We start from the raw sequence: 26,957 nt of genomic DNA on the forward strand, positions 1-26,957 counted from the left end.
TCATTTTGGAGCACAACATGCAAGACGGCAGGCAACCAGCTCCCCGCTGCTCTGGCCGACCAGACCCAGCTGAACGCGGTCGCCCTGAAGCTACCGACCTTCTGGACCTCCCAGCCGCACGTATGGTTTCAGCAGGCTGAGGCCTAGTTCCACGTCCGCGGGATCACGGTCGACGAGACCCATTTTTACTAAGTCATTGGCGCGCTAGACCAGGAAACGGCTGGTCGTGTAGTGCCTTACTTGCGCGATCCCCCAAACGAAAGCCTCAAGGCGCTGCTTCTTTGCACCTTCGGGCTCAGCCGCATTGAGCGAGCGGCGCGGATCCTCAACATGGGCGGGCTCGGCAATCGGAAGCCGCCGGCCCTCAGGAGCAGGATGTTACCCCCATGGACGGCCACCAGCCCTGCCTTCTGTTTGAGTTTGCGTCCCTGCAGCAAATGCCGGACGACATCCGCCTGCTCCTCTCCAGGGCGAAATTTGACGACCCCCTGGCGCTAGCAGAGTGCGCCGACGAGCTGTGGCTGACCTATCGAGGGCCTGCAGTGCCCGGGATGTTGCAGCAGGGTGGCGCGTCTTTCAATCGCGTGCCCGAGCCCTCGCTTTACACTGGATCGCCCGCTTTGGTGTGCCGGTGGACATCTCATCGGACCGGGAGTCTCAGTTCACCTTAGGACTGTGGTGTGCGATGGCCCGCCTGTTGGCGGTACAGCTCCATCACACCACGGCCTATCATCCGCAAGCTAACGGCCTGCTGGAGCGGTTCCAGCGTCATCTCAAGGTCGCGCTGAAGGTGCGGCTCATGGGCCCGGCGTGGATGGGCGCATTGCCGTGGATTTTGTTGGGGATCCGTACGGCCCCGAAGGAGGACTTGGCTTCTTCCTCTACGGAACTGGTGTATGGTTCTCTGCTCACAGTCCCGGGGGATCTCATTCCGTCAGCGCACGGACAACAGGAGCCGCCCTCGTCCACGCTGCAGCACCTCCGTGAGAAGGTGGGCACGCTCTCTCCTGTCCTGACGTCTCGCCATGGGTTGATTCGTTCCCACATCCCGTCTGCTCTCCAGGACTGTCCGTACGTGTTCCTGTGCCGTGACGCTCATCGGATGCCGTTGCAACGGCTGTACGAGGGCCCTTTCCGGGTGCTGCAGACTGGGCCTACCACGTTCATTTTGGACATAGGGAGCCGGCATGAGACTGTGTCGGTGGCTCCCCTTAAGCCGGCCCATTTGGACATCAGTCAACCCGTGCAGGTGACCCAGCCTCGTCGTCGGGGGGGGGGTGTCCTCAATCCCGGCTGCTCCCTCCTGTGCCTACTCTGGCCCCTGAGAGAGTAGATGTGCGTACAAGATCTGGCCGCCTCGCACGTTCGCCGGTTTGTTTCGTGCCTCCGGTTCTGGGTGGGGGGGAGGTCCTGTGGCGACTCCTGAGAGTTAGGCTACTCCTTGGCTGAACCCTCGGCACTGAGACTGACAGGGTCCGGGCACTGCCCAGGTCACGGGGTTTCTCAGCGGGGGTCGTGGAGGGAGAGGAGAGTGAACGTGTGCTGGCAGCTTGTTGTGTTAATAAAGCCATCCCAACTGAACTAACCTGGCGTCTAGCCTCATTTCGGGCTGAACCGATCGCTCCCGCTACAACATATACTTTTGCAATCCTGTGTGTTCAGATGGCCTCCAAGCCTTACTGCTACAGGATCCTGTTTATCAGAGCAGTCCACACGCAGGACCTTGGATGAGTCTCTGAGGTCCCTTCTTCAGACGGTCCTGATGGTCCTTCACCAGCCGATTGCTCTCAGATTCAGATGTTTATTGCCTTATTCAAAGAATATCCTTGTTCACATGAAGCTCACAGAGAAAGCAGCAATAAATAGAATGAAAGGTGCAGAACAGCAAAATTGTGCAAAATGGTAGTACAATCCATGGTGAAATTTTTTTTTAAGTACAACAACAGGTTTCATCAAATTATCTCCACAATCGCTTTGACAATCAAAAGTTATTTTAAAAATTGACCAAAATGCAGAGTTAATTTAAAAAAAATTAAACATTGAAGGTGTTTAATTGAAAGTCAAATACATGCTGCTAGAAAGCTCGGGAGGATCAAGCTCCGTGCTGAGTTCAGTGGCAGAGTGGGAGATCAGATACAATGGCATTTTACTTGTGCATTCCCCACAGCTTGTGAGCCATGGAATCAGAACTGCTAATTCACCTTGACAACTGCAACGTATGTGTCCATCCTAGTATGTCGGAAGGAACTGCAGATGCTGGTTAAAACCAAAGATAGACACAAAAAGCTGGAGTAACAGCATGTCCAGCAGCATCTCTGGAGAAAAGGAATAGGTAATGTTTCAGGTCGAGACCCTTCTTCAGACTGAGAGTCAGTGGAAAAAGAAACGAGTGAAATAGATAGTGATATAGAACAAATGAATGAAAGATATGCAAAAGGTAATGTTGATCAAGCAAAGATGGTGAGCACCTTTCCAGAAATTCTGAATGATATCGTCAAATTATAAGCTGCATTATCCTTTTACTTCGATATTACGTCGGAGCAGGCGGAAGCAATTCATCTCCTGCAATGTTTCTTTTAAAGATTTACTTGACCTGCTGTGAAATTTGAGCAGGTTTTGAATCCGGGTTACTGAAAGTAGCAAAATGTATCAAACTCAGGTGAATGAAAGTGAACAGAACACCTTTTTAGAAAATGTTTGTTTTATGGCATTTGTTTTTCATGCGTTCAGAATCAATGCAATAGCTGAGGGAACTCTGTGTACACAGTACTAAATCAGTATAGTCGGGAGATGTTTTAATGGAGTTTTGAAGTATCTTCATATCCTTCATCTAATTCGCATAAACCGTTGCCTAGTTGCATGCTATGCAATCAAACCAGATAATACAATACATAAATAAGTCAGGAAACTCAAGTGCATAGGTAGAGCGAAGGGAAAGACACAGAGTGCAGAATATAGTTGTTAGCATTATGGCACAGCAGTTCCGGAGACAAAATACAATGGAGGAGAATTGGACTTTACGCCTAGCTGATGTAAGGCCCATTCAGAATCCTGATAACAGAGAGAAAGAAGCCGTTTCTGAATCTGATGTTGCACCCTTTCAAGCTTCTGTATCTTCTGCTGACAGGAGTAGGGAGAAGAAGAAAAGGCCAGACTGGGTAAGATCTTTGATTATGTTGGTTACTTTCCTGAGACAGCGTGGTGTAGATGGAGTCAAAGGTGGGGAATCAATGATCTGTAATGGACTGGGCTATATCCACAACACTCTGTAATTTCATGCAGTCATGGGCAAAGCTGTTCCAAAACCATACTGAGATGCAACCTAGCATTATGATTTCTATGGTGACTGTAAATGTTTGTAAGAATTATTGGAGACGTGTTGATTTTCCTCAGTCTCCTGAGAAAATAGAGGTGTTGCTGTGGCTTCTTGGCTGTCGCTTCAATGTGGTTAATCCGGGGCAGATCATTGGTAATACTTATGCCGCCTCAGAACTTCCACTCTCAATCAATTCCACTTCCGCTCCAATTCCACTCCATGATGCTGATTTGGGGATGTACTCCACCATGCTTCCTGAAGTCGATAACTTTGTCTTGCTGACATTGGTTAATAGTAACATGGTTCAGGACATCAACCTAATTTCGCTATCTCCTTCGTGTATTCAACATCGTCATTGATCGTGATCCGGCCCACCATAGTGATGCCATCTGCAAACTTGTAGATGGAGGTAGAGACGAATTTGGCGGCACAGTCGCGAGTGTGTCAAGAGTGCTCTTTATCCCATTTACGACTATTTTGATTATTGGACTTGTTACAAAAAAATATGTCCTTAGTTTAGTTTAGATTATTGTCACATGTACCAAGGTACTGTGAATAGCTTTTTTGTTGAGTGCTATCCAGCCAATGGAAAGACTATAATGATTACAATCAAGCCATCCACAGTGCACTGATTCAGGATAAATGGAACAACGTTTAGTGCAATAAGATCAAATAAAGTCTGATTAAAGATAGTCCAAGGGTCTCCAATGAGGTAGATGGTAAGTCAGAACCGCTCTCTAGTCAGCGATAGGATGGTTCAGCTGCCTGATAAAAGCTTGGAAGAAACTGTCCATATGTAATATGCCAATAACGAAACTATGACTCTAACTCAGGCAGGTGGAACTTGCGCAGATGGGGCAAGTTCCACCTGTTTAGGTTCAGGTTCAGGAGATTGATCCCTGGGATGGCGCGACTGTCATATGAGGAAAGATTGAAAAGACTAGGTTTGTATTCACTGGAGTTTAGAAGGATGAGAGGGGATCTTATAGAGACATATAAAATTATAAAAGGATTGGACAAGCTAGATGCAGGAAATGTTTTCCCCATGTTGTCCTTATCCTTATGAACCAGGGGCCACAGTCTTAGAATAAAGGGGAGGCCATTTTGACTGTGCCGCCAAAAACTGAGGTGAGAAGGAACTTTTTCACCCAGAGAGTTGTGAATTTGTGGAATTCTCTGCCACAGAGGGCAGTGGAGGCCAAATCACTGGATGGATTTAAGAGAGATTTAGATAGAGCTCTCGGGGCTAGTGGAATCAAGGGATATGGGGAGAAGGCAGGCACGAGTTACTGATCGTGGATGATCAGCCATGATCACAATGAATGGCGGTGCTGGCTCGAAGGGCCGAATGGCCTCCTCCTGCACCTATTTTCTATGTTTCTATCTCAGTCAGCATGGACAAATGGGCTGAAGGGCCTGGTTCTGTGCTGTATGACTCTATGTCTGTTTAACACAAAACATTTGATACTTTGGGAGACCACATTGGATCCCCTTTTCAGCGTTTTCGAGGGAGCAAGAATATTTAAATTTATTTTCAATCCTTCTTCAGCACCTTGACATTCATTTTATAATTTGACATTGGGAAAGTATGCAGTGCTCCTGGATGAAGTACAAGGTTTATTGCATGCTTCGCATAACTTCTCACTTTTTTCATGCTACTATTTATTATCATCTGTTTTTTACCCCTATTCTGGATGACAAAACAACTGATACAAAAGAGATCTAAGAGAAGCTACATGCATTTAAAGTAGATATGTCACCTGGTCCAGATGGAAAGCATTCTAGATTGCTGACGAGAGGAAATTGTGGAGGTTCCAGCACTAATTTTTCAAACGTCTGTAGGTTCCGGGTAATGCCAGAAGATTGCAAATATGCCTCGTTCAAAAAAAAGTTAAATCCGGCAATTAAAGACCAGTTAATATAACCTCAGTGATGGGGAAAGCTCTCGAAACATTAACGGAAACAGAATTTGTGTTTATCTGGACAGTTGCAATTGATGAGTTATAAGCAAGCTTCCAAAAGACATTAGATAAAGTACTACACAATAAGCTCGTCAGATAATCAGAATATTTTTTCCCAGGATGAAGATGTTAAATACTGGAGGGCATAGCTTAAAGACTTGGGGCAGTGTTTAAAAAGGAAATTTATGAGCCACGTTTTTTTTCCAAAGAGGTAGGTGTCGGAAATGCAGGGGAAGTTGTGGAAGCAGATACCGTAGCAATGTTTTAAAAGCTTTTGGGCTGACGCCTGAACCAGCAGATAATGGATGGACATAAACCATGTGTAGGCTGATGTGCAGTTTAAAATAGGATTATGGTTGGCACAGATGTTGTGGGCTGAAGGGCCACTTCCGATGTTCGATTGTGTCATCAAGATTAAAGTCTTTGGAAGATAGAGAATGTTGAAGCATGGAGAGTACATGATTTAAGAGAATGAAAGTTGTTTTCTCGGACTGGAGAAGAATGTACTGTGGTATTTCCTTTGGGTCTGTACTGGGCCTACTGTGTTTTATCAATTTTTATTAATGTCTTGGACTTGGGTGTACAGAGAACAATCATCAAATAATTTTGGTCAGAAGAGGCAGCATTCAGAGAACATGATTCTAAAAGAGGTACAAGAACAGATAAATCTAAGGTATATGTGCTAATTTCTTAAAAGTGGTTGGGCAGGTCGAAAAAAGGTCCTGCGTACCCATTAAATAGGCATGATAAACAGAAAATACTACTTCAGCCACAGCTGGAGTATTTTCCCCAGTTTAGCACAGTGCTAAATAAAAATGTAAATGTTTCAGAGAGGGTGAAGAAACTTTACAAAAATAACTTCAGGAATGAGAGATTATTGTTAAGTTAAGAGACAGAAGAAGCTGGGATAGGCATCCAACGGACAGGCGATTGTGTGGGGATCTTACTGAGGTTTGTAAAATTATGTAGAATATAGAGAGGCCATACCATTGGAAGAAGGTTCAAGTTCCAGGAAACTTTGAAAGCAGCTGATTGACAAAATAAACAAATGTTCATAAGAACAAGTACTTTATTGGGAAGCAAGTCGTTTTGGGGCCCAATACAAAGGGAACAGATACAAAGGGAAATTTACTTTGAGTGTTCAAATGAATGATGAATAAATATCTGAGAAGAAAGAATTAAGGATTTCGGAAGAAGGTTGGAATGTGGGACAAACTGGATTGGTTTTACGTAGAGTTGGTATGGACTCAACAAGATGAATGACCTGATCCCATGCTCTGTTCATACTATGACCATATTGTGAAAGTCTTCTGGCTCTCTCAACAAATTACATGTACAATATTGCTTCCCTATATTCTCACTGTTACTTCTTCATTGAATTGTTTGTTCAACTTTGATTTTTGAAATTTCCTTTTGTTGATATTCATTATTAGATTGTTTGTTTCTAGATAATTAAAATTTCTCTGGGTAATGATTCCAGTACATTTTAACTCCAAATGGTCCGCTGGCCTGTCTGTAGTTCCCTGGTTATCTTGCGTCTCATATTCTGAACTAAAGGCATAATAACTCAGCCAACCTGCTGCCGCTGCATTGTTTTCTAATGAATTAGTAAACAAATGTAGCAGCCTTTGCTTTGTCTGCCCTATATTCTTTCAAAATACTTTGATACAGTTTGTCCAGAGGTTTATTACTATCAATTTTGATTAGTTCCTTCAATACTTTTGTTCATTTACATTAACTGTGGTTACATGATTTAATTGGCTTGTGTGTTTAATTCTAATTTTTGACTCAGTTCTCAGTGCTTTGTCATATTTTTATTGGTTTTGGAAATATAACTTGATTTTGTTTAAGAAAAATATTAATTAATTAAGTCAATTTGGACTTCATGTATGCACCAAAGACGTGAGCAGAAGTGGTATCTCCTTACACTGATTCTGCAAGCTCCATAGTGAGGCTGCTTTATGATTTGAAATCTGCTGACCCTGGATTTAAAAGAATGTACATGCAGAACCCCTGCCAGGTGTCAGATCTTGACACAGGCTGGCCTTGCCTCTGCGACTATTAAGGAGGTATTGAATTTTGACATTCACACTGATTCTTCATTCAAGCATGCCCAGAGAATGAATCCATGGAATAGAGACCCAGCCTACACAACCTCTCCCTCTAGCTCACACCCTCTGGTCCTGGCACCATCCTCGTAAATCTTTTCTGAACCCTTTCAAGCTTGACACATTGTTTCTTTAGTTTTTTTTTAAAGTTAGCTATATTTAGATGGTTGACTACTGGAGACCATTCACATATTGTTGCAAGGAGACATAGACTCTGTAGCACAATCACAAACTGAACAATTTAGGTAAAGTCATTTCCTTCCAACGTTGAAACAACTTGAGTTTTTAAACAATTTCCACTTGCACTTTTATTCTTCTGGATTTACACCTTCATCAGGCAAATCCACACCTCTCACAGAAACCTGGGATTAGTTTCTGGGACCACAAAAGTTAGTTTTTGTGACTACAGATAGTGAAGATGGTTGCAGCAGGATCTGGATGGATTGGCCAGGTGGGTGGAGGAATGGTTGATGGAATTTAATACAAAGAAGTGTGAGGTGTTGCATTTTGGGATGTCGAACAAGGGCAGGACCTACACAGTAAATGGTAGGCCTCTGTTGTAGAACAGAGGGATCTTGGAGTACAAGTGCATAGTTCCTTGAAGGTTGATTCGCAGGTAGGTAGATAAGGTGGTCAAAAAGGCTTTTGGCACTTTGGCCTTCATCAGTCAGAGCATTGAGTATAGAAGTTGGGAGGTCATGTTGCAGTTGTATAAGACATTGGTGCGACCGCATTTAGAATATTGTGTTCAGTTCTGGACCCGTTAATCCCTACTCTTTGTTTCCTGTCTGCAAACCAATTTTCTACCCATGTCAGTACCCTACCCCCAACACCATGTGCTCTAATTTTGCCCACTAATCTCCTATGTGGGGCCTTGTCGAAGGCTTTCTGAAAGTCAAGATACACTACATCCACTGGCTCTCCCCTGTCAACAGTTGGACAGGTACATGGATAGGACAGGTTTGGAGGGTTATGGACCAAGCGCAGGCAAGTAGGACTAGTGTAGCTGGGACATTGTTGGCCAGTGTGGGCGAGTTGGGCCAGAGGGCCTGTTTCCACACTGTATCACTCTATGACTATGACTCTAGTGAGCAACATGCTTTGAAAAACTTCAGCATTCGAAAAGGGAAATGTATATTCTTGAAATAAGGAACTGTACATACTGGTTAATACCGCAATGTGATGGATTAACTCAGCTGGTCAGGCAGCATCTCTGGAGAACATGAATAATTGACGTTTCGGGTTGAGACCCTTCTTCTACATGGTTGTTATTTATAGTCTGCGGAATTTTATTGATGAAAGAAAAATCTAATTTAATTTCTTATATTCTGTTAACAGATCTCGCAAACTTATCTCCTGATAGTCATTCAATATTTCTGCCTTCTCACCGTTGTCATAGAGTCATACCAGTGCAGAAACGGGTCCTTCGGCTCAACTCGTCCACAATGCCGCATCTAACAGGAACATGCATAGTTGAACTCTTACTGTCACATTTTTTAAAAGCCTCCCACTTTACAAAAGTCATGCCACCTGTAAACAGCCTATTCCTTGCAACCTTGATGTCCTTGCTATTGAGACAATGCAGCGTGGGTTCACGAGGTTAATCCCTGGGATGGACGGACTGTCATGTGAGGAAAGATTGGAAAGACTGGGCTTGTATTCCCTGGAGTTTAGAAGGATGAGAGGGAATCTTATGGAGACGCATAAAATTATAAAAGGACTAGACAAGCTAGATGAGGGAAGAATGTTCCCAATGTTGGGGGAGTCCAGAACTAGGGGCCACAGTCTTAGAATAAAGGGGAGGCCATTTAAACCTGAGGTGAGAAGAAACTTTTTCACCCAGAGAGTTGTGGAATTTGTGGAATTCTCTGCCACAGAAGGCAGTGGAGGCCAATTCACTGGATGAAATTAAAAGAGAGTTAAATAGAGCTCTCGGGGCTAGTGGAATCAAGGGATACGGGGAGAAGGCAGGCACAGGTTACTGATTGTGGATGATCTGCCATGATCACAATGAATGGCGGTGCTGGCTCGAAGAGCAAAATGGCCTCCTCCTGCACCAATTTTCCATGTTTCTAACTTTTGCAAGTTAAAAATAGAACGGTGCAGCAAAAGAACAGGCCCACAAAGTCTGTGCCGAACATGTCATATAGCTATCCAAAAGTCTCTTAATTGCCACTGTCGTATTTGCCTCAACCACCAACCCCTGCAGTCCTTCCAGGCACTCAAAATTAAACTTGCCCAATACATCTCCTTTATACTGTGCCTCTCTCACCTGAAAGCTGTGCCCTCCAGTATTTGATTTTTCTATCTTGGGAAAAAGGTTTTGACTGTCTATCCTATCGATGCCTCTCATATTTTTATACACTTCCATCAAGTCGCCGTAAAACCTCAAGTGGTCCAGAGATAAACATCCAAATATGCCCAACTTCTTCCTGCAGCTAATTTCCCCCTAATCCAGGCATCATTCTGGAAAACTTCATATGCACCCTTTCCAGAGCCTTCCTGTAATGGGGGGACCAGAACTGCACACAATTCCTACACATCAAAGAAAGGCACAAAAAGCTGGAGTAACGTAACTCAGCAGGCCAGGCAGCATCACTGGAGAAAAGGAATAGGTAACGTTTTGGGTCGGGGTTCTTCTTCAGACTGAGAGTCAGGGGTGAGGGAAACGAGAGATATGAAAAGGTACAAAGAAACAAATGGATGAAAAGTATGCAAAAGGACAAATCAAAGCTGCCAAAGATGATCAAGGAAAGGTGGAGGCCACAATAGTCTATTGTTGGCCACGGAGAAGGTGATAGCAAGTGATGCAAATAGTGAAACTGAGCAGGACAACAGTGACGGATCTTTTCCGAGGGTAGGGGAGTCGAAAACTAGAGGACATAGATTTAAGATGCGAGGGGAAAGATTTAAGGGTAGCTGAGAGACAACTTTTTGCGTATGGCAACATATCTGTCCGACCCGCTGAATTGCTCAAGCTCTGTGACTTTTATCGCCATTTCTCCGTTTTTGAACCATTCGTTGTTGAACTTCAGATCTTGGTTGGTATTTTCTCCCACCTATTCCCCACCCATGAAAAATAACCTCGGGTTTATTTCAGATTCTATGCATTTTCATAAAATTCTCTCCCCAAATCTCCCTGAGTCCAGTAATATTTGGGCATTTGGTAAATTCTCTCTTTGACCTTGCCATTCTTCCCTTCTCAGCTATTTAATTACACTTAACCTTTACTTTTTCGTATAATATAAACCTGAAATAATATCAGGATGATGTCATGCACTGTACACATGAGAGTTGTGATTCAGTGCAAATCATATTAAATTATAGATCTCTGCACTTTTGCACATTTTCTGGCATCTGTGCTCAACTTACAAAGTTCTTTCTGCTTTTGGTTTTATATTTTGCTGTAAGTCAGATTTTATATTTTATCTGAAAGCAGTTAAAACTACTGTTGTTGCACAACCATTTCAATTATAGATATGTCATGGGAGAATAACTCCTTTAACTGCTTTCTCTTCCTTAATTGCTGTGCAAGAATATGAGAATGAAGACCCTTACTTGCTCCAACATTCAGTAATGCCATAGACCTGCTTCAACTCAATTTTCTTGCCTGATTCCAGATCCCTCCATTTGCCTGCTTTCTAAAAAAATGTGTTTATAGACAATAGACAATAGACAATAGACAAAAGGTGCAGGAGTAGGCCATTCGGCCCTTCGAGCCAGCACCACCATTCAATGTGATCATGGCTGATCATTCTCAATCAGTATCCCGTTCCTGCTTTCTCCCCATACCCCCTGACTCTGCTATCCTTAAGAGTTCTATCTAGGTCTCTCTTGAATGTATTCAGAGAATTGGCCTCCACTGCCCTCTGAGGCAGAGAATTCCACAGATTCACAACTCTCCGACTGAAAAAGTTTTTCCTCATCTCTGTTCTAAATGGCCTACCCCTTATTCTTAAACTGTGGCCCCTGGTTCTGGACTCCCCCAACATTGGGAACATGTTTCCTGCCTCTAATGTGTCCAACCCCTTAATAATCTTATACGTTTCGATAAGATCCCCTCTCATCCTTCTAAATTCCAGTGTATACAAGCCTAGTCGCTCCAGTCTTTCAACATATGACAGTCCCGCCATTCCGGGAATTAACCTAGTAAACCTACGCTGCACGCCCTGAATAGCAAGAATATCCTTCCTCAAATTTGGAGACCAAAACTGCACACAGTACTCCAGGTGCGGTCTCACTAGGGCCCTGTACAACTGCAGAAGGACCTCTTTGCTCCTATACTCAACTCCTCTTGTTATGAAGGCCAAAATTCCATTAGCCCTCTTCACTGCCTGCTGTACCTGCATGCTTCCTTTCAGTGACTGATGCACTAGGACACCCAGATCACGTTATACGTCCCCTTTTCCTAACTTGACACCATTCAGATAATAATCTGCCTTCCTATTCTTACCACCAAAGTGGATAACCTCACACTTATCCACATTAAACTGCATCTGCCATGCATCCGCCCACTCACACAACCTGTCCAAGTCACCCTGCAACCTCATAGCATCTTCCTCACCGTTCACACTGCCACCCAGCTTTGTATCATCTGCAAATTTGCTAATGGTACTTTTAATCCCTTCATCCTAGTCATTGATGTATATTGTAAATAGCTGCGGTCCCAACACCGAGCCTTGCGGTACCCCACTAGTCACTGCCTGCCATTCTGAAAGGGACCCATTTATCCCACTCTTTGCTTTCTGTCTGTCAACCAACTTTCTATCCATGTTTATCTCAGCCAAAGAAACACTCAACAACTGAGCATCCACATTCTCCTCAGGAAAGAGAATTCTAAAGATTCACAATGCTTCAAGTGGTAAACAAAACTTCTCTTCATCTCAACCAATTGACTCCTTATCCTCAAGGCCTTTCAACTCCCTTCGAAAGGACTTCAAAGCTGCTGCTTTAGGATACCACCTATGGAGAGAGGACAAATTCCTTTGCTTTGGCAAAGAAGTCTTCTCAAGAATCAATTGCTCCATGTTATTTTTATTGTTGGTATTATCTTCCAAGCTCATAATAAATAGAAATAAGTCATGTAACATGGAGTTCATTATTTGTATCTTTTCTACATAAGTTATGACAAGTTCATGTGATAATATTCACATTGGTTGATTTTCTCTAACATTTTTACAGTTGACTATTGTGTTACATGAACAATACTTGTGAATGAGCTAGTGTAACAAGCTTTATTTCCTTAGGGTTATTCATTTGGAACGAGACATCAATATGAAGCGACAATTTTTGGAAGATCTAAAATCAAAAGTGAAAACAAACCAAGAAGGTGCTAACATATATAAAGGATTATTAGAGGAAATGGAAAAAAAGGTAATTGTTCTCACCACATGCTCATTTGAAGTCTTGTATTTACACATACAATTTCCTAATTTGAAACTGTCTTGTAAATTTCAAATTCCTTTATCAACAATCATTCATCACAAGTGTGATGTGGGGTTTAGCTCCCCCTCCTCTGACTTGCTGGTCTTTCTTACCTCGCCGAACAAGTGCAGAATAAAGGCTTTTATTCAGAGCTATAGGAAAATTGGAGGTGGTTTCTTCACACTTCTTTTCATTCCCCAGGAGTTGGTTTCGGCATGCAAACTCCAAAATGCAGAAAAATTGTAACCTGAGACAAAAGACGTGTGTACAAAATTTAAGCGACAAATGTTCTGTGGTACTTTTTAGATTTTAGATTTAGAGATACAGCGTGGAAACAGGCCCTTCGGCCCACCGAGTCCGCGCCGCCCAGTGATCCCCGCACACTAACACTATCCTACACCCCATTAGGGACAATTTTTACATTTACCCAGTCAATTAACCTACATACCTGGACGTCTTTGGAGTGTGGGAAGAAACCGAAGATCTCGGAGAAAACCCACGCAGGTCACGGGGAGAACGTACAAACTCCGTACAGACGGCGCCCGTAGTCAGGATCGAACCTGAGTCTCCGGCGCTGCATTCGCTGTAAGGCAGCAACTCTACCGCTGCGCCACCATGCCGCCTGAAGAAAGCAAGTCATGCTTAATTTATATTTTATAAAACAAATAGTTTATACAGCGAAGAACAGTCTATGATGCAAACATTCAGTGCCATAACTAGGTTTTTTAATAAAATACTGGAGGAGAATTTCAGCATAGTCATTCAAACCATGCATCTCGGAAACTAAATAGCCATGTTATCCCTGAAGAATTTCTACATCTGTATTTGGATCAGGGAAGACTATAAAAATATCAAGTTCAATATTAATATATTTCATTACTAATGCATGTTGTCTCAAAAGCTATAGATCTTTCCTTAAGCTTTAAGCTGCTATCCTGAAAGACTATATTGCTCTTACCCTATTTAGGTACAGTATAAGAGAGCTATATGTCCACATGATAGATATTCTATCTTGCCATGATCTGTCTGCATCCTGGATTTCTATCTAAAGTGGTATCAGAATTATATTTAGCTCAGTACAGTCTTTTAACCCTGCCCCATACAAGTCTAGCATTTCATTGATATCAGACAGATACATTCTGGCTGACTTTTACTCCAATATGTGTCTGCAGTCACTAAACTCAAACTACACATTGCAATGATAAACCAAGGCATTCTACTGATAAATCGTATGCAATCATCCATTCGGAAGCATTCAAAGATACCTGCATCAAAACTGCATGGGATTATCTACATCCATGTGTTCATCACTTTGAATTTGAAACCTTGGCAGTATTTCAGAACAATGTTGTTACAGACCCACTATGAACTTACTTTGATTGCTAGTGAAAGTGATATTACATACAAGAATAATGGTTTTGCCGTAATTGGCAATGATAGCACTTCCGATCAATACCAATTGTAATCTTCCAGTTGACTATAAATTTCAAGGAATATTTTCTCACGCCCGCGACAGTGATTGTCAGACTGATCTCCGAGATAGTCTTTCCTTGATTTCCCTTTGACTTTGTTTACGACAACTTTCAGTATTTGCTGTGCCTCCTTCTTGTTTTCTTGTGTGCCATACACTTGATTGCACTGACCATGTGTAGGACAAGAACATATACTTTGCAAGTACTTTGAATGGTGATGCAGGGAAATGTAAATAAACCAGCTGCTTAAATATTTAATGTCAGGTCAGTTATATTTGTTTTTATAAAGGTGACCAAACTGACTGAAGAAAGTTCTACCAGGAAAGCATTTGCAGAGTCACTGAAGCAAAGATTTAACGTTGCAACTAAAGAGAGGTCAGCTTATCAGGAGATGCACCGTAAAACCACTGGAGAATTGGACAGAAAGGTAAGGCTGTCGATCAAAGTTCTGACTGTAAGATTTAGGAAAAAGAGTGTTTTCTTTGAAGATGTGATTTAGACACCTGAATTTGGAGTAAAATAATTATATTCATATCTTTGATGTAAAATATTGTTTGTAAATATATAATTTAATAAATCAGATTAATTACAGTTATAAGAATTTAATGTTTGTACACGTGGTACATATTAGATAAAGAACTGTAAACAGAGACAAAGGCTGATTGAAAGATTGTCAAAATGAAAACAAAAATAAAAACAGAAACCTGGAAACACTCAATAGGTCAGGCATCATTTGTGGAGGAAAAAAAGCAGTTAATATTTCAAGTTATTTACCTTTGGAACTGACCATTTTCAGAAATGAGAAGGATTTGAGAAAGGGAAATGCAAGTCTAAATTAATTATCTGAAATTACAAAAGGAATGTGGAAGGAACGCTGGAATTCTGGCATTATTGAAGAAATTAGTATTCACTGCCAACCTATAGTCAGCTAATATTTTACACTCTCCACATGGTTAATTAAAGTAAGATCGGCAAATGCTGTATGGGAATCTAGGCAGGGTTCCGAATCCATCTTCCAACTGCAATCTTCCAATTGCAGAGAGTTGTGGACGCGGTACCTCCTTTCCATCGACTTCATCTACACTTCACGCTCCCTCGGCAAGCTCACCAGCATAATCAAGGACCAGTTTCACCTCAGTCACTCCCTCTTCTCCCATCAGGCAAGAGATACAGAAGTACCTACAGATTCAGGGACATTTTCTTCCCAATGGTATCAGGCAACTGAACCGTCCTCTCACAAGCTAATGTGTGGCCCTGATCTCCCATCTATTTCATTGGAGACCTTTAAACTCTTTAATCTCTTTAATCGGACTTTATCTTACACTGATTGTTTTATCCTTTATCTGCACATTGTGGATGTCTTGAATGTCTTTTCTTTGACTGGATAGCATGCAACAGAAAAGCTTTTTACTGTACCTCGGTACTGATGACAATAATAAATTAAACTAAACCAACACCTCTGAAGAAGGGTCCTGACCCGAATCGTCACCTATACCGGTTCTCCAGAGATGCTGCATGACCCGCTGAGTTACTCAAGCACTTTGTGACCTCGTCGTCCATCACAGCCAATCCTTTAGATTTTTGCTGGCCCTGTCATCTTTTATTCACAGGGTACATATCCATAGTGGCTCCCATTAAAAAGGGAATAAAATAGTTGGTCCTTTGAGGGCAGACTCAATTGAGTCTGATCTCAAAACAAAATCAGCGATAGAATTTAAGCATATAATTGACTACAAGTTCACCTTCAGTTGATTACACCAAACCATGCTGCAACATGTGTCTTCACTGTGTGCATTGCCTCCAAAATGTATTCTTTGCATTTTGGAGACAGAGTACAATGGGCAGGACACCTTAACAGCACATTCAGCACTGTCAACAGGCAATGAAAATCCAGGCAAGCATAACTTTCCCTTGAGTATGCGTTATCACATTATGCGTGATCAGTGTATCTGAAATGATTGAAAAAAGTAAAACGTCATCAGTATGCCATTCAACACTGATTCTGCTTCCACTTCCACAGTGCAACAAGCTCTTACAGTAAGTTTTCCATCTTTCCCAAGCAAGTCACCTGAAGTGCATGATATGAATTAACAAGGGAATTGGATATGTACTTGAAATGGAGGCTTTTGCAAGCCTATTGATTGGAATGGTACTAAATTAATAGCTGTTTTCAGTGACCCAGCACAGACATAGAGGACCAAGTGGCCTCCTTTGTTCTTGTAAATTATATACATTTCTGGAATTCATCATCTGTTACATCTTAAACTACTGTGAAATTGGTAGGTTAAGTTTGTCTTTATATTTTAGGAGTGACAGCACATATTTTTGAGTGTACGAAGAAACATGCTCTCCACTAAAATCTGTTATATGCTAAATTCTTCAATTCTATTATGACATGCATAATGCTATTTTCCATTTCAAGGCATCTTGATTTTTATCCCGTGGCTTGCATTTGTGTAAGTCTATTTTTTTCCCCCATTTCTTTAGCAATGACTTACTTCCTTTTGTGCCATTTGCACAAAAGATATAGTTGGACAAGTACCTGTCTTTTGGTACCTGTCAGAATTGGAAGAGTTAACATTTATCTTCTCTGTGTCGTAGTTGTCAGGAATATTTGAGGGTCTGTTGCTCCCCTGTGCAAACTATGATCAAGTCACCATGCAGTTTGTTTACTGTTGCAACAGATCTCCAGCAGACGTCATTTCCCTGGTCGCCATAATCAAATGCAGCCGACATTATCAAAGACTTGTCCTTTCCTGGTCATTCCTTCTCCTCCCTGCTCTATGAAACTGATGCACTACAATGCTGAGAATTATATCCTGTACTCTGTATCTTCCCCTTTGCTCTGACGTGAATTTGATTTGATTGCATTTTTGTATAGTACATCTGATCTGTTTAAATAGCATGAAAACAAAGCTTTTCACTGTACATGTGATAATAATAAACCTAGACCTAACATAAACTTAAACTTAAACCAGCAATAGTAACTGCCTCCTGTTGTTAGTACCAATGCTGCTGTTATGAAATTTCCACTAACGTTTCCTATTTCAGATCTAAATGAATAAATCTATTGACATAAGTATTAAAATTCCAATTATGCGAGCACAATGGGATTGCTTGTTATATTTTTGTTATTATTAAAAAGGTCTATTATCATAATTTATTATTAAACAACCCTAATTTAGTTTATTTAAAACTAAAGGGTGAAAATAGCAAACTGAAGATCCTACGAGCAAATTCTCTTAATATTTTTGTTCTTGGAAGCATTTGCAAAGTGGGATGTCGCTTCCTCATAAAGTGAAATCTACATTAATTGCATATTTGAATAATATCACTTCAGTTAAATGTCATTGTTTCCGGTGTACTTCATAATTTTTTCCATGAATTTTAGAATCATAAACTGCATGACCTCAAAACGAAAGTGGTTGAGGCAGAATCTGCAATGGCAGAACTGGAGACAACAGCTTCACAACAGATGCACGGGCTGGCAATGCAGAGTGAACAGGCTCTGGAAACCGTTCAAAAGAAATTGACTCTTGCTAATGGAAGAGTGGAAGAATTTGTATCATTTGTTAAGGTAAGCTTTGCTAATTTTCTCTGAATTTGTAGTATGAATTTGTAGTCAGTATGTAATGCCAGTTAAATGCACATTTTGATTGTTACTTTCCTATTAATTTTTAAATGGTAAACTTTTATAAATTGAAACAATGTTTGAGTTTTTGTTTGAAATATCTGAAAATATTTAATTTAGAATTTATCATAGAATATTTCTTGTAATTTCCTGTGAGAGAGAGAAACAGTCACATAGATGGGTGAAGTTTGATTAGTTATTTAACATGATGCCGATGCCATGCCAAATGGTTTAGCAAATAATTCAATTCTTGCCAGCTTTGTGCTGTTTGCAGCACCATGAATCCGTGGTTCGGCTGTGATGCAAATGTAGCATTAGGTGCAGATAAGATGCCTGCAACTAATCCCTGGGGGTCTTAAAACAGTAAAACTACCACTAGGTTCTAGATTTGTGATGAAACATATTTGGACTGTTGAACCCAAGTAAAAGTAAGTAGCCCATGGTTGTTCATTTAGAGATTTTGTTTAATAGTTTTATCCCAATAGTATTGTTATCATTCTAATAGAGTGTACGTGGAAAGTAATTTGCAGTTTCTTTGGAACTACCCCAATTACTGTTGCTGTTTATTTTAATAACTGACATGCCTCTAACTTAAATCTAATATTGAAACATTCTCAACAGAATGACTCTGACGGACCATATAATATTTCAGATATATAGCCAAATTTATACAATTTGTAATTTGAATTAAAGGGATTTTTTGTAAGATCACAAGAAACATGCATTGTCATGGGAATAAAGCTATTATTTCATTTTGTAATGTTTCATAGCAACAAATGTTGATAGTTTGTTGTCATTAGAATAAAGTATCCATCCCCAAAGCCTTTTAATCACATTGATTGTTCCCCCCATTCACCGAGGCAGAGGAAGACCAGTGACTATAGTGCAGTTCACTTTAGTAGCCACCCTTCATATTTATTTCTGTTTTAACAGCAGACTTCCGAGTATCCCAAAACTATGCTTCCATTGATATATTTGTCAATTGAAAATAAGTCACAAGTTGATGCTTTGTAGAATATGAACCCAGAGCAATTGTTTGAATTTATATTAGAAAAAAATGAATATTATCTCTTCTTGCATTAAATGTGTAATGGATAGACCAAATGCTCAGGGCTGTTTAATCCTCTGAAATATTGATAATGACTGGGATTTCTTAACAGTGGACCAAGCTTTCAGTTCTCATAGCTTAACTGCCACAGGTTCACTTTTAATGTCTTCTTTTTAACTAGTAGTATTTGCAGTCATTTAAGATTTCTATATGCAACAGTGGTCAGAAGTAGGGAAGGGTTGCTGAGAGGAAACCAGCTAGGAGAGGAAATTAGTCTTAGTGTATCTGATAAACATCAGATAGTTGATAAACATCAAGAAATTATCTCACTATGATGCTTTTCAGTAGAAGTGAAGTCTGAGATAAATTCAGTTAATCTCCATCAGGATTACTTAGCACCTGGGATTTGGACAAATTGAATCTCTGTGCACACAATGCTGAATTGTGGCAGTGAATATCTATTAAGTGGTAAACAGAATAATAGGCTTGGGTGCCTGTTAATGAACAGGATGGCTTAGATCTTGCTGTTTGGGGACATTCTGTTTTGTTAATAATGTAAACTAGGGATTATTCGGAATGTTGCTACATTTATATCTTATTTGTACACGAAGAAGCAGATTCATAAAACTAGGTCAAAATGCAAATGATTAGGAATAAAGAATAAGAACTTTTATTTCAATCTGACAATACAATTGCTTTAATGATACAGATTTGTATAAAGTTTTCTTAAGAGTGAATGTGCATTAGGGAAGTTTAAAGAAACAGACTTCAATATTTTACAGAAATGTACAGAATCACAGAGGTCATAGCAAGGAAGAAAACCATTTAGCCCATCAAGTCTGTGTTGGTTCTATGCACGAAATAACCAGATTATCCTGGTTGCCGATAATTACCCGTAGCCCTGAAATATCTTTCCTTTCAAGTACTTGTCCAGCTCTCTTTTGAATGCCATGATTGAATCTGCTTCCACTACTGGAATCGCATTCAAAATTCAAACCATTTGCTGCTTAATAATAGTGTTCTTCTTATTACTCTTGGTTATTTAGACAATCCTTTTCATTCTTTCTCCCTTTGTTTGTGGCCCCTGCAAATGGGAACGGATTCTCTATCCGGACCCTTCACAATTTTAAATACCTCTTTCAGATCACCTCTCAACCTCTTTTGTACCGAGAAAAATTCCAGCTTCTCAATTCCCGGGAATTAAAGTACATCATCACTGGAAATATTTTAGTAATTCTCTTCAACCTCTCCAAGAGCTTAACATCTTTTGGATGGGTAAGAAGGAACTGCGGATGCTGGTTTAAACTAAAGATAGACACAAAAAGCTGAAGTAACTCAGTGGGACAGGCAGCATTCCTGGAGAGAAGAAATGGGTGATGTTTCGGGTCAAGACTCTGGAGAATGGGTGACCTGAAACGTCACCCATTCCTTCTCTCCAGAGATGCTGCCTGTTCCACTGAGTTACTCCAGGTTTTTGTGTCTATCATCTTTAGGACGTGGTGCTTGGAAGTGGACACAGTCATGGCTGAACCTGTGTTGTACAAAGATTCATTCCAATTTATTTTCTCTGTACTTCATGCGTCTGTTATAAAGCCCATGATTCCAAATCCTTGCTTCATCACTTTTTAATCCTGCCTTGTCACTTTCAAAGAATTATGCACGTATGCCCCCAAATGTGACTGCTCTTGTACCCTATTTAGAATTATGCCTTCTAATTTATGTGGCACCTACTTTTTCACGATGAATCGTGTGACTTCATATTTTTCTATATTAAATTGATTAAGTTACCATCTTGTTTGTTCATTCCACCATCTTATCACTTATGTGCAGTTACAAAGCATACATTAAGTAAAACACTTCTTAGACAGTCAACCAAGGATCACTTCTACTTTACATTTGTTGGCTTTGAGGGGCCTGATAGGGCAGCAGTGTAGGTAATTTGAAAAACGGTAAATTTCTTTTATCGTTTTTTCTGGGCTTCCATATGCTCCCGATGAAAATGAATTTACAAGAATGAGTGGGTTAACATACGATGAGCATTTGACGGCACTGGGCTTGAACCTGCTGGAATTTAGAAGAAAGAGGAGGGACCTAATTGAAACGTACTGAATAGTGAAAGGCTTGGATAGAGGGGAGAGGATGTTTCCAATAGTGGGAGAGTATAGGACTAGCCTCAGAATTAAAGGAGGTTCATTTAGAAGTAGATGAGGAGGAATTTTGTTAGTCAGAGGGTGGTGAATCTGTGGAATTCTTTGCCACAGAAGGCTGTGAAGGCCAACTCAATGGATATTTTTAAGGCAGAGATAGATAGATTCTTGATTAGTATAGGTGTCAGGGGTTATGGGGAAAAGGCAGTAGAATGGGGGTTAGGAAGGAGAGATAGATCAGCATTGATTGAAGGCAGAGTAGACTTGATGGGCCGAATGGTCTAATTCTGCTCCTATCACTTATGACCTTATGGCATAATGAAAATATTCACTTCTCTGTGCCATCCTGAATGTTCTTTCTCCATTTAAGTCATCATAGACTATGAATTACCGCATGTCAGTGGGAGGTTATATTTTATCACTGAGGCTTGAGGACATCTTTGAAGTGGTTTATCTGTGCTTCTGGTACTGTCTTGCTGTGGTAGAACTTAGAATAGATTGCCAGTTTTGGACATCTGGTGTTAAATGTAGCTCTTGCTCACCAGAGATAATGATGAGATGTGGGCTTGCAAGATATATAAAGTGAACCTCTATTAATACAAGTTAATGCTGTGCAGCAGGGGGAGTTTGGTAGTGATTCTTCACTTTTGGATGTTTTGTTTAAGACCCAGTCCCTCATATACTTCTGAGTATGTCAGCTGCAACTTGGAGTTCGGCTTCCAAAGGATCACACACAATCATTAACTAGGATTCGAGTGACTTGGTTCTGGAGTGAAGGCAATATAGTTTGAACTTATGTTGTTGATTGACTTCAGCCCAGTTCCTAATATTAATTTATATTAACATACTTCCACACTTCTCTCTTGTATGAAAAGCCAATGTCCACATCTACTCTGTTTCCTTAAGTTGATCAATTTTCCATCCATGTTGTTCTTGCTCCTTTAATTCTATGGGTTTCATGTGGCTCTTCATTGAACACCATTGAACACCTTTTGTAAGTGCATATACACACAAAGAACTGTGTTACCCTCATCAACCCTTTTATTATTTTATCCAAAACAATTATCAAGTCAAAATTCCATGCTGGCTTTCCCAATTCACACTTATCAAAATGACAATTAATTCTGCCCCTGATTATCATTTCCGAACAAGATTGATCTGACTGAGGTGGTTTGCAGTTGTAGTATTTTGAACAAGGCTTCGACAGTCATAGATCTCTCTGCTGTACAATATGTTGGCAAAACATTTGAAGTACCGCAACTTTCCTGTTATAGGAAGAATGTCATTAAACTGGAAAGGATTCAGATAAAAATTAAAAGGATGTTACTGGGTTTGTAGGGTTTTAATTATCAGGAGAAACTGGACGGCCTTTGACTTTTTTCTCTGGAATGTGGGAGGTTGAGGTGTGACTTTATAGAGGTTCATAAAGTAAGTTGTGGCATTGATAAGGTGAATAGCCACAGTCTTTACCCCTGGGTAGGGGAACCGAAAAAAAGAAGGGATAGATTTAAGAGTGTAAAGATTTCAAAAGGACCTGCGGGGCAAAATGTTCACACAGAAGATGGTGGGTATATGGAATGAGCTGCTAGATGAACTGATTACAATATTTAAACAGTATTTAGGCAGGTACATGGATAGGAGAGGGTTGAAGAGATATGGGGCAGACACAAGCAAGTGAGACTAGCTTGGTCGGCATGGATTAGTTAGTCCAAAGGGCCTGTTCTATTGCGATATGGCTAGGACTCTAATCTTCAGGCACGCTCATTCGGACTCTTCATCTTCTAGATGTTTTAAAATTTATGGCCATTATTTATGCAACTTCCACTATTGCTTGCACTTTCTGTACAGCTGGCTTTTATCCTCAATTTTTAGCTCATCCACAGTCAAAAGTATACATTTTTTTTACTGGGACAATAAACTAAACTGATCTGTACGGAACCTAACAGACTGCAAAGGCAGTTTCCTCCACGGTTAAGACCGATGTAAAATATTGGATCAGTATCTTGGCCATGCCTTCGTAGTTCACTTTTTGTTCCGTGATATGTCTAGTTTTATCTGGTCCTCTTTTATGCCTATTGGCAGCCTTTTCTTATACTTTCCCTCATTGCCCCTATTATTACCTTCTCTTTACTTTGTGTAATCAGCCTGGTTCTACCTTGTATGATTAACATGATATCTGTCATGCACTCGTTCTTCATGTTTTATTTATTTATCTCTTTGAGTATCCCAGAGAGCTCTAATTTTAATTAACTTGCCTTTCTAGCTTGTGGGAAGGTACCTAGGCATAGAAATTGGGCCCTTTTGTGTGATTTGAGTATGAAAGCAATTTTGTAGAACTTAGATTGCATTCGTGATCATTTCCAGGTGGATTTACTTGTGGATAAATGCAAAATGCAGGAAACAGTGTGGCAATGGACATATCAATGCCTCGTAGGATCCCTTCAAATTGCTTGTCTTTGCCAACTTCCTTTTGGGTTTGCTGCTTGTTTTATTGTGAATGAAGAACACAAGATGTAGGTCACAATTTAACAGTCAATTAGTCAATTTCAATTGGTAAACTTGATCAATCCCACTACTCATTGCATGACATTGTTTAGGAAAGAACTGCAGATGCTGGTTTACACTGAAGATAGACACAAAAGGCTGAAGTAACTCAACGGGACAGGCAGCACCTCTGGAGAAAAGGAATGGGTGCCGTTTTGGGTCGAGACCCTTCTTCAGACTGAGAGTCAAGGGAGAGGGAGACAGAGATATGGAAGGGTAAGGTGTGAAACTGAGAGAGTTTTCGAATACAGGAGTCCACACCTAGAACAGTGAATACAGCAGATGAGGTTGGAGGAAGTGCAAGTGAACCTCTGCCTCACCTGAAAGAACTGTCAGGGTCCTTGGACGGAGTCGAGGGAGGAGGTATAGGGGCAGGTGTTGCATCCCCTGCGGTTGCAGGGGAAGGTACCTGGGGAGGGGGTGAGAGGAGTGGGAAGGGATGAGTTAACCAGGGAGTTGCGGAGGGAACAGTTTCAGCGGAAAGTAGAAAGGGGTGGATATGGGAAGACGTGGCTAGTGGTGGGATCCCGTTGGAGACGGCGAAAATGTCAGAGAATTATGTGCTGTATGTGATGGTTGATGGGGTGAAAGGTGAGGACAAGTCAAGTCAAGTCAATTTTATTTGTATAGCACATTTAAAAACAACCCACGTTGACCAAAGTGCTGTACATCAGTTCAGGTACTAAGTTCAGGGACTCTGTCCCTGTTACGACTGGGGGAGGGGGAGCAAGAGCGGGGATGCAGGATACCGAGGAGACCCATGTGAGGGCCTTTATCACATTATTCGACGTATGTCAGATTCTGAACAAATATCAAGGTATGCTCAGGGAAAACTGTGACCTGAATTGCCCAGATCAATTTCCCTAATCCACGTGGAAATGATTGTTAATGCACTCTACCATCCATGGTATAAGATTACAACATATCCATACTTTGCACATCTGTGCAAGGTGCTAAGGTAACTAGACCTTGACAATTCCAAACTCCTCTGTCATACTGGGCTACATGCCGCATAGGGCCCATCAAGCAAACCATCATATGTTTAGTTTAATTTAGTTTAGAGATACCGAAAGGAAACAAGTCGTTCGGCCCACCATGTCCATGCCGACTAACGATCACCTGTGCACTAGTTCTTGTCCCCCTCCTTTTTTCCCTTCCGGAACTCCTAGCGTCCAGAAATATTTAGTGCTCATGTCTGCCTTTGTTTTTTCAATCCATGTCTGTCACTACATCAGATTCCCCTGCAATTAATTGTGCCTAAACTCTCTAAACCAGTTCATTACACTTTATGTGTTTACATATGTGCATAGTAAATCAATCTTAGACTTTCATGTGTTCGCTCTTAGTATAAATTAAAGAGAACCAGGCTATTTCTTGCTGGAATGCTATCTACCACTCCCAAACCTCTGTGCAACATATCCTCAGCTTTGGACTACTTCTCAATCCCTAACTATTCCAGCGACCTTTTCGCTGAACACCTCGCTCAGTTCGCCGAAGCTACGGGTAATCTCCAGCTTGCAAACTATTTTAACTACCCTTCCCATTCGCACACTGAATTTAATGTCCTGGGCCTCCTTCACTGCTGGAGTGAGCCCACATACAAATTGGAGGAACAGCTCCCCATATTTTGCTTGGGTATCTTATCACCCAGCGGTATGAACGTTGAATTCTCTCATTTGACACTTGGTTTCCATTATCCAACTATATTTATTGTTTTCTGCAGGGTAGAGTGCAGAATATTTGTTTAATGCCTCAAATTTGATTCATTATATGTTCTCATTATATGTTCTGCTAGTTTTGGTTCTGCAGGATCTGCATTTATTTTTCCCAAACGCTTCCGTTTTACAGAATTGGAGAGGCTATTTAAAAAAAAAGATCATGTTAATTGTCTTCTTTTTTATCAATCATTCATCAATTCGTCCTGCTTCTTAAATTCTTGCACTCGTCAGACTTGCTATTCTTTATGTCATTGTTAAAACTTCTTTTAATCTTACAATATTTTCAACTGTCGATGTTTTCTACAATTGGATCACTTTTCTTGTGGATTTGGAACTGCTGGTGGTTAGGCTTTATTTGAAACCAGGGATTCAAGAAGACGGAGAGATATTTTTGAAAATGGAGTTTATATTGAACAGTTGGACTGCAAGGATTTTATCACTTACTGGTTTCACCTCGATGGTTTGCATATACCCCTTTGTGTCTTGAAGGGCTTGGAGGTATTCAGGTTGAACTGATTGCTGAACACTCAGACTTTGAAGTAGTCAGGCAAGCATGTGGGTGAACTAACAAAGGGATGCACATGACCAAATGAAGCAGGAAACGCCAGACTTTGGGCAAGCAAGCAGATTGGGAGTGAGGAACTTGGGTGGACCTCATAGCTTTCTGGTGCCGTCGGCATGGAATGGCACTTCAGCCCAATCTCAGCTCAGTCAATTTACATGTGTAGGAAAATAACTGCAGATGCTGGTTCAAATTGAAGGTAGACACAAAATGCTGGAGTAACTCAGTGCAGCATCTCAGGAGAGAAGGAATGGTTGACACAAAATGCTGGAGTAACTCAGCGGGTTAGGCAGCATCTCAGGAGAGAAGGAATGGGTGACAAAATGCTGGAGTAACTCAGCAGGTCAGACACAAAATGCATTGTTCTATTTGTTTTTTATCATCATTTACAGCTGGAAAGTTGGTGGATTACTCCTTTTATTCTCACAGGGGAAACACAGTCACAACTCTTTGTGCCACATGGTAGTTCATTCCCTTTAGTAAACAGTGTGTTTTTCCCATTCATTGTGTGGATACTTCATTATATAACTCTTGTCTATGGAGATATAAGCACACAACAATGCTTCATTTAAAATTAAATTTACTGTCCTGAACTCTATCAATTTAAATTTTACAGACCATTTATTTTATCCTCAATTTTACAGCAGTGCAACCTTTCCTCTGAATTTGCTTGCGTATGTAATTATAGTCGTCAAAATAACTGATCACTATCAGTAAGTCAGGTACCTGCATTGTTGACTGAGAAAATCCTAGATTAGGTGGAATTTGTGGAGGAGAAAAAATTATGTTCATATTATGCATCAATGCATATTTTCACAATGAGTGGAGGAGGAGGAGGAGGAGGAGGAGGGGAGGGGTGGCAGAATGCTAAAAATGAATAAGCAGATTGATTTGCTAAACTATGAGCCTCTTTCCAAATGATCATACTGCCAGTGGATCTTAAAATTAGGGTTCTGTGTTCATTGTTATTATCATTGCATTATTATTATTATTGTTGACTTTGAAACTTTCAGAGTTATCAACTAA

At 40.9% G+C, this 26,957-nt stretch overlaps 1 protein-coding gene across 2 annotated transcripts in view; it reads left to right on the forward strand.

The window, feature by feature from the left end:
* Nucleotides 1-26,957, forward strand: part of cntln (centlein, centrosomal protein) — a 354,488-nt gene that overhangs the window by 272,622 nt on the left and 54,909 nt on the right. For both annotated transcript variants that reach the window (XM_078396868.1, XM_078396869.1), the window contains exons 22-24: nucleotides 12,632-12,758; nucleotides 14,571-14,708; nucleotides 17,673-17,858. In XM_078396868.1, the coding sequence (XP_078252994.1) occupies nucleotides 12,632-12,758; nucleotides 14,571-14,708; nucleotides 17,673-17,858 (451 nt within the window). The remainder of the gene's footprint in view (nucleotides 1-12,631; nucleotides 12,759-14,570; nucleotides 14,709-17,672; nucleotides 17,859-26,957) is intronic.

Source organism: Rhinoraja longicauda, chromosome 3, assembly GCF_053455715.1.
Source record: "Rhinoraja longicauda isolate Sanriku21f chromosome 3, sRhiLon1.1, whole genome shotgun sequence".
Lineage (NCBI taxonomy): Eukaryota > Metazoa > Chordata > Chondrichthyes > Rajiformes > Arhynchobatidae > Rhinoraja > Rhinoraja longicauda.